This window comes from Pezoporus occidentalis, unplaced genomic scaffold, assembly GCF_034315485.1.
Source record: "Pezoporus occidentalis ecotype Australia unplaced genomic scaffold, CSIRO_AGI_Poc_V1 ctg4, whole genome shotgun sequence".
Taxonomy (NCBI): domain Eukaryota; kingdom Metazoa; phylum Chordata; class Aves; order Psittaciformes; family Psittacidae; genus Pezoporus; species Pezoporus occidentalis.
In genome coordinates this window covers 16194756-16209456 of record NW_026915724.1, presented here as the reverse complement: position 1 = coordinate 16209456, position 14701 = coordinate 16194756, and the positions used below count along the sequence as shown (strand labels likewise).

Below are 14701 nucleotides of genomic sequence, written 5' to 3'. Positions count from 1 at the left end.
AATGGTTTGGGTTGGAAAGGACCTTAAAGATCATCTAGAACCAATCCCTCTGCCATAGGCAGCGACACCTTCCCCTAGACCAGGTTGGTTACAGCCCTGTCCAGCCTGGCCTTGAACACTGCCAGGGATGGGGAATCCACAACTTCTGTGGGCAACCTGTGCTGGTGTCTCACCACCCTCATAGTAAAGAGAAACATGCAGCACACCAGACAGATCCCACAATGCATCTGCTGCCTTTAACACACTCCACCGTGCACAGGCAGCACTGCCTGTCCGCTGCCTGCCAGAGCAGCCGCCACTCCCCGCGCTGGAGCGCAGTGAGCTAAATCCCACCTCTCTGCTTCTGTTGGCTTAAACCAGACCCTCGTTATTTTAAACAGAGTTTATTGTATTTAATACATTATAAAATTTGAAAAAATTGTAGGAAAGCAGCAGATTCAAACCAGAGCATCTCTACCAAATATTAGTTATTCTGGCCCCCTTTGAAAAAAAAACACAAAAAAAAACAAAAAGACAACAAAAAAACTCATTCAAAAGAAAAAGTTAACCTTTCACATCTGTGAGGGCAGACAAAAAGTGTGCGACTTCTGTACAAGCTACATTTAAAATTTCAGTCGACTAGCTTTCCACTGCAATGGATGGTCATCTCCTGAACACCTGCCCATCCACCTCTAAAAAAGACAGACATAAACCTCCATATGCAAATAAGGTTGAGTCAAGGTGTATACACATTAAAAAAGTGGATGGCTGGCAATGGAAAATGGGCGAAGAGTAGTCTATGCATCCCCCAGTGGTAATGGCTTGTACACCGTTAAGTGGGCCCGAGTAAGGCCTAGGACACTTAATGGCCATCACAGCACCAACCTCACCCACCACTTTTTTCTTGTTGTGTTTCCTACCCTTTGACATATACATACATATATATATATGTACATACATATATATACATACATATTTTATATATATATATGTGTGTGTTTTCTTTTATACCTTGAGGTTATTATTACTACTACTATTCCAAATGTTCCCATATGAATTCAGGTGTGGTCTCTATATTTGATATAAATGTGTCTTTTATTCAATTTTTGTTCCAGGACTTGTTTGGAATCCAAACTGCACATGAAACGTCCCCCTTTTTTTTTATCCTTTCTCTCTTTTTTTTCTTTTTTTTTTTTTTTTCCATAAAGAAACATGTCCATTTTAGTCCAGAGGCTCTTGCTTTATTCGAATGACGGAGGGTGCACGAGATGTCCTTCTGAGTTCTCGCCTCAGTACGTATTCACTGAATTGGGAAGAGTCCACCCCACCTCCACAGGAGCCAACAATCTCAAACCCTCTTTGCTGTAACCTCTCAAGTACCTGCAAAAAAGGGAAACAAACACTGAGGTATAAGTAAATAAACAGACTATTTGCTGTGCTAGGACAATAACTACTGTTTTCAAATGGATTCAGCTAGGAAACAAAAGAGGTTACACAGATCTGCTAACTGGTTCCCTCAACTTCATTGTATTGGACTAGTTTCTGCTCACTTTGGCCACTCAGCAATAAGAAATAAAATGAAGAAAAATCTACCTTATGCTTTTACTACAGCTCAGTATTCTTCTGGCCACAGAAACATCCCTGGAAGAACGCATTCTCTGCTTCACAAAATTTACAATACCAAAGGGCAAATACAGGATTGCACAACAGATACTGGAGGATGCTGAGCAAACACCTCAACTAAACGGTGACAATACAGATAATAATTGGTCATAATTTCAGAAAGGTTACCATAGTATTTTCTAGAGACTTAAAAACACAACCACAACTACGAAGGTTTGTGGCTACAGTTACCTGTAGTAAAACCTGGGACCTTTTAACTTTAATTACAGGACTAATAAGTTCTGCCTATTCACCTTCTTTCCTCCCTTTTCACAACCTGAGTGCTGCTTCCAGTGCGAAACACAATGGCAAAAGCAAGAAAGGGGAAAAAATAAAATACACAAGGAAAGAAGAGTGAGGCAGAGCTCTTGGGGCAGCAGGGGGATGCACCCAACACAGCTCACCCAACAGATGATGGTGCAAAGACCTCAGCTCCCAGCATCAGCTCCAGGCTGCTGAGAGCATGGTCTTCTGCCACACCACTATTGTTTTTTTTTGCATTACCCATGTTCATGCTGGTCTACTGTAACTGCAGGGTGGAGGCATTCTTTCCCTTGTTTATACTCTTTGCTACTTTTATCATCACAGAATCATAGAATGGTTTGGGTTGGAAGGGACCTTTAAGATCATCTTGTTCCAACCCCCCTGCCATGGGCAGGGACACCTTCGACTAGACCAGGTTGCTCAAGGCCCTGTCCAGCCTGGGCTTGAACACTGCCAGGGATGGGGTAGCCACAGATTCTCTGGGAAACCTGTTCCAGTGCCTCACCACCCTCATCTGTTGTGCTGCCTGGGCTTCCTTTGCCTCATCTTTGCCTGTCGTAAAGCTCTTCAGGGTCAGCTGTGATGGCCACCAGCCCCAAGGTGAGAGAGGCTGATGCTCCCGCACCCCACAAGACACGGGACCCTCTGTCCAGTATGACTGGACTTCACTGGGGTTGTGCTTGGAGTGGATGCCTGCAAAGTCTTTCCCAGCTATTTTACCGATTAACGAACTGGCCTGCATGTGTGCTGGGACAGCAATGGCAAGCAGAACGGCAGAAGGCTGTACAAGATTAGGGTGGGAGGAGTAGAAAGCTGTGGGTTAAAAATACTTAAAACAAGATATGCCACATCTTTACATGTATTCCTCAGGTTGGCAAACGTATTTCCAAAATACCTGAGCACGGCTAATTATACAGCAGACAAATCTCAGAAAGGAGAGGGTGGGAAAAGGGACTCAGAAGCTACCATCAAAGCTTCTGTGCAATTTTTGTTTACCGTGATCTTTAGCTTTTAACAATTTAAGCCAAAAGCTCCCTCCTAAATGTCTCAGTGAAAACCACTGAAAAACAGACTTCCTACCTGAACTGAGTTGAGGTGACAGTATCCGTTCAGTGGAAATCGGATGACGTGTGTTGAGTCGTGATTCCAGCCGGCGTTGACAGAATTACACATCACATCACCGATTTCTGGAAACACTTCTTCTATCAAGGACTTATCGCCACTCAGTGTAATCCTCTCTCCAAGATCTGGGGCAACTCGCACCACCAAGCACTCGCAAGACTTTGAGAAGCGGCCACTCTCCCGGTCCTGTTTCCACCTTTCCATCTCTCCCAGCATGGGCTGAAGCTGGAAATACTTTGCTTCTTCATATAACAAACTGTAGTCCTGAAAGACACATACGTTACTGCGCACAGTTAAGAAAGGCATCGCTAATGTACCCCCTACTGTATATGGTTATCCAGGTTAACACCACTCTGGATCTGCAACCCTTCAGACATAGTTCATAATTACTGTGCAGGAAGGTAACAATGAATAAAATAAAAAATAAATAAAATAACAGTGCAAGGCAAAAAGTAACCATCAGCCACTTGAAGCAGACTGGGTATAGCGGCACTCATGAGGGGAGAGGGAGGCTGTGTTTGCTCAACTCCTTCTTGCTATGGAATAACCCAGGCAAAAATCCCACTTTTCCCCAGATTTTATCCCCACAGTGATGTCATAGAATAATGACATCATTGAACAGATGGAAGAGAATTCAATCAGGATTCAGAAAATTAATCAGTAGAATCCATCATGTCTTACAGCAATACTAGCAGGCATTGTAACAGGTATAAGAATGTAAATGAGGGAGCCTGCAGTGGTTCTTAGTGCAAAATGATGCAGATATTTGCATAATGGATTGCACATATTACTGCATTTTAAAAATTAAGTATTCTTTAATACCTCCCCATTTTGCCAACAATATAGTTTACTACATTGACTCAAATGCCAGAGCAGAAAGAACACATTTCTAAGCACAGCCAGTACAGAAGTAATTTAGAAGTGATGATGTGGAATCTGTCTACTGCCATGTAAAAAACAAAACAAAAAACCCAAAAACCTTCATAATAAAATTCTTGCTTTTTTAGGCTTGAGAGCGTGAGCCCATTTCAAAAATATTTCTACAGAGAAAAGCAATACGTGAGAATTAGGGAAGACAGAGAAACAGAATGACAACACAAGACTGCTGCTAACAGTCAATATGGCCCTGAATTTGAGCTAGAAACCAAACACTTGACAAGAATGGGACACCTAAATCATGCTCAAAATACTGGGCATATTTAATGTGCAACAAAAAAGCCGCCTGATCTGTGTATTTCTAAGAAACAAGGTCTGCTGTTCATTTTAAGCACTGATTTTTTGGACACCTTAGAGCATAAGGGAAGGATACCTCTTTGAACATCATGTTGGTTGGGTGAACTTGCCAGGAGTTACATTTTTAATTTCAGTCCAGCTACAGTGTATTTTTATGTGTTTAAAAGGCTCTTTATATATTTCTTAATATTGCATGGAAGGTGGCTTTTCCTTCATTTCTGATTTCCTTTGGGACAAATGCTGAGAGCAGCACAAAGCCATGCTAAGGCTTCAAAAGGGATACGATGCTTATCAGCTAGTTCCAAACTCCCACATTACTCAGGTAACTCTACCCTTGTCACGCATGGGAGAAGTAAGCATGTGTCTGTAGTAGAGGATTCAAAGGTTCCTGCGATATGGGCCTTGAACTCAACCTCACACCTGTTATGCCCAAACACTGAAAATCTGTCTCAAATACAAAGGATAAAAGACTTCACACCCATGTGAACTGCTCTAACCCTTCTCCATCACCTCTCCTGTTCAACCTGAGTTGCTGTATTTCCTGCAGTGAACTAATAGCAAGACAGCTACACTGATAAGAATTCATTAAGTAACGATAAAGATCTGTTCTGATTGCAACTGCAGTCTCCAGCGCTGACACCACATATACACCCACATACCTACAAGCGGATAAACACAGAACATCACACAAAGTCTGAAACTCTACCTCTGTAGACTAATGTCTAAAGTGGTGAACTCCACATATTTAAATTGTTATTAAAAGAAAAAAGCAGGCTCTTTAATAAAGCTTTAATAAATGTGGAACTGTTTATCCCTGACTTCTCTAAAACTCCAAAATTAAACTTGCAGTATGCGTTCAAGAGTCTGAGGGAGAAAATATTTTATGACTTAATGCTCAAATATTACCATGCGTGCAGTTTATTTTGTCAATACTGTGATTCTCTGAATTTCAGCGTGGGAGTGGAAGCTGGAGCTGCTGCAATCAGAGGGGAAGCATAAAAGTGGATGAGAGGACAAGTAATCAGCAAAGCTCATGAGCAGTCAGTTGCAGATTGTAACATCCTTTCTGTCTTCATCAGCATCCTACAATATTTAACTTCCCCAGGTCAAACATGGCAAGGTTGCTCCATTACACGAGAGCCAGGAGGGGGAAATTTACTATTGATGGCACTTTAGGAACCCCACGCTTACTTTTGCCACATACCTGAAATTAAACACCATGCCCTACAAGTTCCCCAGGTCTAGGGCTCTGTTTTGACTACATACTAGATAACTTGCTTTATCAAAGTACATGCAAAACAGCCAAGTGCTGAAATCTCACCTTGAAATCATCAGGAATGAGGAGTTTGGATGTCCTTAAAAAATTCAAGATATATCTGAACATCTGCCCATCTCTGTCGATGAAATAATGCTGCTTGAGACTGTCGAGGACAATGGGCTCTGTGCCATCGAAAAGCCGGCCGATTCTGGAGAGAAAACAAGAGGAAAGCAGCAGGGTCAGGCTAAGCCTCACTCAGCAGCCATTCAAATGGCCTGATGCTGCAAAACCCCCTTGCACCAACCGATTACTAAGAAAAGGGATGGTTTCAAAGCACAATTTAAGATGCATGGTTTCTAGTGTGGCCTTAAACTTCACTATGGACTGTAGTGGTAGGACAAGGGGTAAGAGGTTCAAACTTAAAGAGGGGAAGTTTAGATTAGATATCAGGAAGAAGTTCTTTACTGTGAGGGTGGTGAGGCACTGGAATGGGTTGGTTGCCCAAAGAAGTGATAAATGCTCCATCCCTGATGGTGTTCAAGGCCAGGCTGGACAGAGCCTTGGGTGACATCGTTTAGTGTGAGTGTCCCTGCCCATGGCAGGCGGATGGAGCTTGATGATCTTAAGGTCCTTTCCAACCCTAACTATTCTATGATTCTAAGTAGCACAGCTGGGGAGGTAGAGCAGAAGCAGCTGGGGCAGGAGGCTCTCTCACACTAGCCTTGCTGCCCAAATAAACGTACTGTGAGATGACACCCCTTGATGATTTTGGTACTTCTCTTCATAACCCAGATCAGCAGACCCTATTCTCCAGATGCACCAACCCCTTGGTTGACTCCATTCTTCTCTCCAGGAGACGGCATAGTGAACCTGATTTAGTTTGGAGATTGTACTTGGGAAATAGGGGTGGGTTTTTGGTTGTTTCCTTGGCTTTTGTTTGGTTTTAAACCCAGTTCATTTCTTGGATGCTGTTTAGGAGGATGCCATGGAGGCCAGGCTGGACGGGGCTTTGAGCAACCTGGTCTAGTGGAAGGTGTCCCTGTCCATGGTGGGTGGGTGAAACTAGATGGTCTTCAAGGTCCCTTCCAACCCAAACCACTCTGTGATTTACTGCAACTGTCAGGCAGTCATTGTGGGAATAAGAAACTGGGGATACAAAGGTTATAACATTTCAATGCAAGGTAACTATTTGACATAATAACTGTTTGTGGCAGGCATCAATTAGCACTCTAAAATAATCAGGAAAAATGCATCAGTTTCTTAGATACTGAGCACCAGAACCACCCAGCCAGAGAGTTTCTGCTTGCCAAAACTTCTTACATCAGCTGCTGGGTACATACATGTTTTCTGGACATGCGCCTCACAAAGCAAGCTCTAGTTAGAGCATCAGGAAGGGGTGAAAACTCCTAACAAAACCCTTGCCAGAATAACATGAAGTATATGTTTCTGCACTGTGGTGTTTGCAAAACGCTCCTGAGTCACTAGTGGTTTCCTAATGAAATCAGCAGGAGTGACTGGTAGGTTTGATTTTGTGTGCCTGTTCATAGGTGGAATGTGGAAGTACTTTGTGATTCTTTCCAACACCAGAACTGTAAACAGAATGGTCTCAAAATAGCTCACTTGCAATACATCACACAGACACTCTACGTGAAATACCACTGACGATTTGGGGTGTGATTTGAGAGCCTTGTCACAACCTGTTACATTCTGAAGATACTGTGTTTTCATTATTCTAATGAAAAGACTCATTTGTATGTAGTTTTTGTCCCAGTATAACCAATGTGTTCTAGGAATCAGCACAGTAAAACCTCTGCGCGTTATTAAACAGCATACAATAGTATCACCAGACGTCAGCATGGAGGTAGGGGACCAACAGGCATTCTTATTCCCTGATCACACTCAGTTTGTGGTGCAGGTAAAGTACAAATCTGTCTTCTCGTGAAAAGGATAGAGTGAGCACAACAGTCATGGCACGCTATTTTTGTTTTGAAAGAAGTGAAGAAACAACCATTCTCTACTACCACCAGAAAAAAACAAACCACATACAACCAGCAAAATTTCAGAGGTGATCAGCCTTCCTTGGCTGCACAAAGCATCCCAGGCTGAGAGACACCCCATCCATTAGCCATCAGAAAGGGATCTCCAAGGAAAGGCTCAAGAGGCAAAAAGCAGAAATGGTTCCCAAAGAGGCAGAGATAGTAGGGCTTGCTGCTGGGTCTTGGGGCTCCAGGTGACTACATGCCGTGTTGCACCCGCAGCCATACACCCCCTTTGAAAACAGCGCAGGCAATCCAAATGGAGTTAGGAGGGATGTCTGTGCACACAGCAGGGACCTCTAGCAGTACACCCAGTAATAAGTTGTGAACAGAATACAAGACTCATCTATTTATTTTTCCTCACCAGCTCAGAGAGATGAAGACCAAGAAAGAAATAAAACCCTATTAACCTCAGCTGACCATTTACAAGTCCGTAAGAAATACCTAAATCAATTCCATTTGCATAAAATCTGTAACATATAAAGAATTAAACATATTTTTGCAGACTGATCAAGTACAAAATATTTTTTCCAAAGCTTCCCCTTAGAACTAGTCCAGCTTTCTTCCTCCGATTCTTGTTACTGCCTGCCCTGCTGCTCAAAATTTAAGCTGTGAAAGCCCACATAATACAGGCTCCTGTTCACTAAGTGGATGAACAACATTTAAGTCTAATATGGATGCACTCAGCATTTGGAATTAATTTTCCCCTATACTCAAGCATGTCATCTTGGAATCTATTGTGGAATTCACACACACAAAACATATATATTTGGCCAAGTCAGTCATTACTGAAATATATAATTGTAATTGGTTTCTGCAGCATTTTCCTAGTTCTAAATTACTACTATAATTACATATTTTAAACCTCTAGGCTTTTTGGTCTTCATTTTATTAATTGTTTAGGAGAAAAACAAGATAGTATCAGAGGATGGAGCCTTCTGACAAAACCATAATGCTGACGAGAGCGCACTGCCATTAAGGGTGCTACCTGGGAACTGAAAGGCTTTGGGTCAGGGCTGGAAGAGTTAACGAAGTGCTGCCTTAGTGCACTACTGCTTCGCAGCAGCAGAAAAACCCAAGGAACTGCAAAGCCCCAGTTCCCTTCCAGCTCCCCTCCCAGGATCACTTTTCAACACACAACTGCATTTTCCCATGTTAAAACAGCTTTGGAAGGGTAGACCCCCCCAGCAGAGAGACTTCTGTATGCAAAATTGAAGTCTTTTTCATTTTCAGATGGAAAAACGTAGATTCCAGCTTCCTTCACATAGCCTCCAGGGGAAGATTTGCGATAATATGGGACCCAAACCTGGTGGCACAGTCCTCCTCCTCAGCTGCATTTGCTACACTCATCATGAGAGAAGACCTGGCTGTGCCAGGATCTGGGCAAGGACCAACGCCTTCACCCTCCAGCCTCACCCTGAGCTCTGGGGTTCCTGGAAGCACAGTGGCAAGTGCTCTCCAATGCCTTGCTTGGTGATTTTTCTGTACAATATGACTTGAGCAACCATCCTCCCTGTCACCCACAGCTCCACTGTTACTCCTGCTTGTTCTCACACTCCATTATAAATGCTTAAGAGACATCAGTCCGCTGGCATGAGAAAGGACTGTTAAGTCATGTTTATTATAATTCCACATCCCAGGAAAACCGGAAAGATGTTTTTTCCCCATTTCCTTCTTCATGACATTGGCAAAAGACTGAATGGATTTCCAAACATGAAACTGCTTTGAAGGAGGCTTGCAAAATAGGCTGATAATTATATGCAGAATTAGCCAAATATCAAGGGGAAAGGATAAGAGACTGTAGTCCATTCACAAGAAAATGCACTTCTGAGATATTTAATTAAAACTATCAGGCTGGAATTTTCTGTATATCAGGAAAATTAATGTCCCATGGGTTGAAAGTGCGACCTCCAATGGGTAATAATTAATGTCTGTGGCTTTAAGTATCACATTCCCCTGTCAGAAATCAAATTCTTCAAGGGTAGAAAATCTAACCAGTGGAAAACTCTGCTTCCATCAGAGAACTTGATTTTACTGTAAAGACACAAAACAGTTACAGCCACACGCCTCGTTTTACTGGGGAGGAAACAACAGGACAATACTTTATGGAATAAAAAGGATCCTTCTCCTCACAGACCAGCACTCCCATAGCAGCATTTCTAGAACAAAAAGCTAGCATGGGAAGATGACAGGATTTCTCAAATTCTTCAGAAACAAGTTCTGTTTGTCAAGCATAAAAATATATAAAATATATTCAGTCTGCAGCAAAGCTGTATACATAGAGTAAGTGCTTATAACCTTGCTGTCTCAGTGTAGAAATATTTACATATATATTATTATACACATAAGGAAAAAGACTTCCCTTTAGTATATTCTGCCTCAGTTGAGGATTTGGGAAAGCAGCAATAATTAGGAACGAGACAGCCAATATTAATTAAACAAGTCAACTATTGCACAACTTAAAACTAAGAAATAGGACAGAGTTCTGCAGATTGTTTTAGTGCCTTTTGTGGATGGAGCTAAAATTCTTTCCTTTTGTAATCAAAGGGAATCAAGGAACATGGAAAAGATGCAAGCCTTGATGTCTGCAAGCATGCAAAATATTGCATTACTTTCAATAAACTTTCCCTGAGAAAATATAGATTCCTTACTATTGAATATAATCAGTATATTATTTCTCATATTATCATCCTCATTGGAGGACACTTTGAACTCAAACTAACCGAAAAACTTCTGCAATATACCACTTTCACCAGCTCTAAGCTGTCAGCTTCCCCTGTTCTCTGTATCTTTTGCAGAACTACAAAAAGGGAGGAAAATTCCTGGTGTGAAGCCCTTTTAATAACCCAGCAGAAGGAACTGAGCAGCAGGAGAACCCTCAGCGATGCTCTACCACCTACAATCCCACGGTGAGGCCTGGGACTCCACCAAGGTCCGATATTCAGGCAAGGGGCAAAGTACTCATGAAAACACATCTTTCTCCCTCTAATAATGGATCGCATGGCAGAGAAGAAGCACGTTAGTTGAAAACTTACTCATCTGATTGGAGCCACTGCAGGAAAGTGAGTAAGGGTTTGGCCTTTATGGGGATAAGTGCGTGCAAGATTTATTGTCACATCATTATATTTATGTGACTAATGGGAATGCTTATTTAACACTCTGGGGTGTGTGGAGAGTGAGCTGGAATAGGCTTTTTACTTCTTTTTTTCCTCTGCAACTTGTTAGTCCACATTGTCCTTATTAATTTCTTTTCATTTTCTTTTACTGAGTGCTCAAAGGCAATTTGCATAAAAGCCCATTATAAATTAGATCTGTTTAATGCTATACTCATCTCATAGCTATTTAATTTTACTTCCTTGTACGTCTAAATCATATAATTTTGCACTGTCCCCTAAGAGCTAGTACATTTGAAGACGCATCCAGCTCTTCAACCAGGGAGAAATGGTATCCTACCCAAGTGGAGTTTTCTATTCTTTTTTCAGAGGACCACTTTGACAGTAACGACCTGCTCTTTTTTGAATATCTCACATCACTTGGATCTACAGTGACTGAATATGTAGCTACCTTTATAACTCTGCATAACAAAAGTAGACTCATAAACATGATCTAACAGAATACATTTGCAATTTTCAGGAACATATATTATGAAAACCACATTTTAACCAAACACTCTGTCGTAATCTCTTGCTCTCAGTGCTATTGTAATTTGTTCTTATCTCTTCTTCCTTACATTTAATTTAAGGTTTCATGTCCATGAGTCTCAGGAATTCCTTGGCACAGACAGTTCTTATATTATCAGAAGAGGCATGAATACAATGATTATAAAGCAAAGGTAACAGGGGAACAATGTATTGAAACCTAAATTCTCATTAAACCTTCTACAGAAAGGGTATTTATATAGGAGCCAAAGTGACAGAGCAAGTAGGATGCACAGGAGGAGGTATTAAAATACCGGTTCTCATGAGATTTGAAAGAAAATGTTACACTGCATTTTAAAGAACAGATAAATCCCAGATATGGAGTAGAAGGATGTCAAACCTTTGTGGAAACATTTGCTACAGATTAAAGAACTGAATCATTTACGTGGAGATTATTTCAAACATCTTAAGATAGTTATTTGAACATGGAAGCAAAAGAGAAGGTAAAGGCAGGCTCAGAGGGCTAATAAAACATTTACAAGAAATTAAGATAGACAAGAAGTGGTGAATAGTTTTTAAGGCAGAGCAAAGCATATGAAGAGCAGATGGGAAGGATCTGAAATTATGAGTGAGGTGGTATCATCAGGGAATATATCCGAGGGAAAAAAAAACCCAAAGCATGGGATTTGCTATAACCTGCCTGATCAGAGGCAGTACTAGCAGCAGAGATGAAAGCAAATCAGACATATTATAAATGAACCAACAGTCATTGGGTTTAGCCCACATGGACAAACTGACACATTAACTGGAAAAGAATAAGTTGCACAACACCGTGTAGTCATGCTGCAGGAATGCTACTTATACGAGAGCAAACTACTGCTTTGTACACTGCAGATGAGCGTGGAGATGTGCAACTAAATGACAGCTGAACAAAAGAGGATATATGGGTCACAGGAAACATTGGGATGAATACAAAATATGGATAGTTAAGGCTCCAGAAGTCAGTAGCAATACCCTAATCTCTGCCTGAAAAGGAAGTCTTCCAAGAAAAATAAAACCTGTTATTTTCTGTGCTAAACATGTGATCTAGGTATCTAGGAGATTCACACCAGAAGTAATAATTACACTACAAAATAGAGCTAATACATGTACCTAACATACTCATTGACAGCTTTTGCAGGGTGCCCAAATGTCCAACAGAAGTAGGCTCTATCACAGCATTTTCCCAGGATGTTCCAACCCTCATCCTCAAATTCAGGACCATCATCCAACCAGACCCAAATGGCACTTGCAGAAACACTGACATTTTAGAAAAGAAAGGAATAAATACTTGGGATGGGATGTGAAGAGCTGGTGACTCATGCACAGAAAGCTACACATGTGGGCAGATGGAAACCAGCTCCCACATCGCATGACAGCAGCAACGGTGAGGCCAGAAGAGCGCTATCCCTGGTCAGAGAGTTTCTGTTTACCATATACCTTCTCCCTCCGCTCTAGTACACTGAAGAGATACAGACAGATAAGAGGAAGAGGCTGCAACCCAAATCTGCATCTTTTCACACAAGGCTGGGTAGGTGTTTTAAAAACAATTTCAATACCATGGCAGCCAAACCTCCCGAACCTTTAGGTTGCGTTACAGGCTTCAGATATGGTTGAGAGGGGTCTGTCCTCTGCTCTCCATCTGCTCCCCCCAAACCACAATCCTCATGCCCACAAAATCCAACACTTTTAACAAAGTGAGGTTCCTCCATGACAGGCACTGAAGGTGCTGACACATTCCAAGACACTGCATCTATCCCCAACTTTCACAGTTTTGCTTGTCTGCAGATACCAAGCACTCCCTTAAGCCCTTTTGCTACCACACAGACCCGTCTCCAGAAAAGATGGGTTCTTGCAGTCCCAAAATAGGCTCTTCTTCCAGCCAAACCACTATCCACAGAGCAGGACCACAGCTCCTCTCCTCCTCTCAGACCCTAAGATACCTCTCTGACCATCCAGCTCTCTATCGACCCATCCCACATGCCAAATCAAGGAAACTTGGAGGAGGGGGCTGCAGATACCTGCTGCCATCCCTTTCATCACAAGTGGCATTGTTCTTCAGCCATTTGTGAGGACATCAGGCAATAAGCAGCACACAACAGCTCACCTGCATGCTCACTGCTTCATAGCCACAGCATTTTATGCTTTACAACACCATCTCTCCTTGCTTTCTTTTTTCAGGCTCACTCACACACTGGAGAGCAGACTACAAGCCTTTAAACCCCACGTCTCCTACAGTGTTTGGTGTATCTTGCAAATAAGTCCTTAAAAACTTTTTAGTTTTCCCGAGCATATCAAAACCACTTTTCCTAAAATCATTTAAACCAATGAAATGTTAAATCAATTATCCATGCAAATACTTTTTTCCATCTCTGTTTTTGGTAACCAGGTTTTCTTGGCAATGATAACATTTCACAGAAAAATTAACAAATATTCTCTTTGCTTGCCAAGATAATTTTACTAAGCTTGAATCCGATTTCATTGAGGTATGTTATTTGTTTTATCTTGAGGGAAGCTGCCTATTAACTTAGCAGCAACCGTGTCTTTTTGCTTATGATACGGTTATTACCAAGTTATCAGGAGTACCTTTAAGTTATTATGGTGCAATGGCAAATTAAGTACTTTGCGTCATAATTAGCTAATAACTTTTGAATTATATTTTAATCACATTTAAGATGGCCAGGTTTGCTGTGAGTAAAGATAATGCAGGATAGGAGCAGAAGTGGAGTATTTATCGTTCAGTACCAAAAGCTAAACTGGTGAACGCACAACAACCCAAAGGCCATGATAAAATATATATTCAGAACACTGAATGCCTTCACAGGCAGCAACGTTTAAAAAGAAGAACTTGCATCTCAGGATCATGTTTAAGCAAAAATACAACAGCTCCAACCCACTCTCCTTTAAGCCTGTCAATTTTTCTCCAAAGAGACATGCTAGCAATATCCATTTTTAAATCCCTATCAATAAATCTGTAAACGCAGATTCCACAAAGAACACCGTTAAAGCAACTCAGAGCCACCAGAGCCATTTCCCTTTCAAAACTCCGAATGTTGAAGAAAACCCCAACCAACCAACAAAAAACCTCTGTCAGAATAGAAGAAATTCTTTGATGTATTCCTTCGTACATCAAGTTTGCCCCTCAGCTTTCATGAATTTTGTTCAAACATTATTAGCTCTCAGTATCCCCTCAAGAAGACTCGGCATCAAAATTCCACATACAAATCACTGGAAATTTGGAAACACCCTGAGATTCTCCATGAAATCCCTTAGAAAAATAGCAGCAAAATGAGTTCTGGATCCAAACCCAAGAGATACCCCAGTTAAGCATGTATGTAAGAAGTGCTGCGGTATTGCAAACTGCCCCTTTCCAGGATGTTACCTTGGGAACCAGGCATCACATTTCATATGCCTGGAGCCTGTGCCCTGTAAAAAACAATCACTGCAGTGAAACCGTAACGAATCAAGCT

The 14701-nt window shown here is 41.6% G+C and overlaps 1 protein-coding gene across 6 annotated transcripts in view; it reads right to left on the bottom strand.

Moving 5' to 3' along the window:
* Nucleotides 1-367: 367 nt before the first annotated feature.
* Nucleotides 368-14701, bottom strand: part of KCTD1 (potassium channel tetramerization domain containing 1) — a 101261-nt gene continuing 86927 nt past the window's right edge. For all 6 annotated transcript variants that reach the window (XM_062632799.1, XM_062632797.1, XM_062632800.1 and 3 more), the window contains exons 3-5: nucleotides 5582-5726; nucleotides 2986-3291; nucleotides 368-1359 (exon numbers count right to left, since the gene is read on the bottom strand). In XM_062632799.1, coding sequence (XP_062488783.1) covers nucleotides 1201-1359; nucleotides 2986-3291; nucleotides 5582-5726 — 610 coding nt within the window. In that variant the 3' untranslated portion in view covers nucleotides 368-1200. The remainder of the gene's footprint in view (nucleotides 1360-2985; nucleotides 3292-5581; nucleotides 5727-14701) is intronic.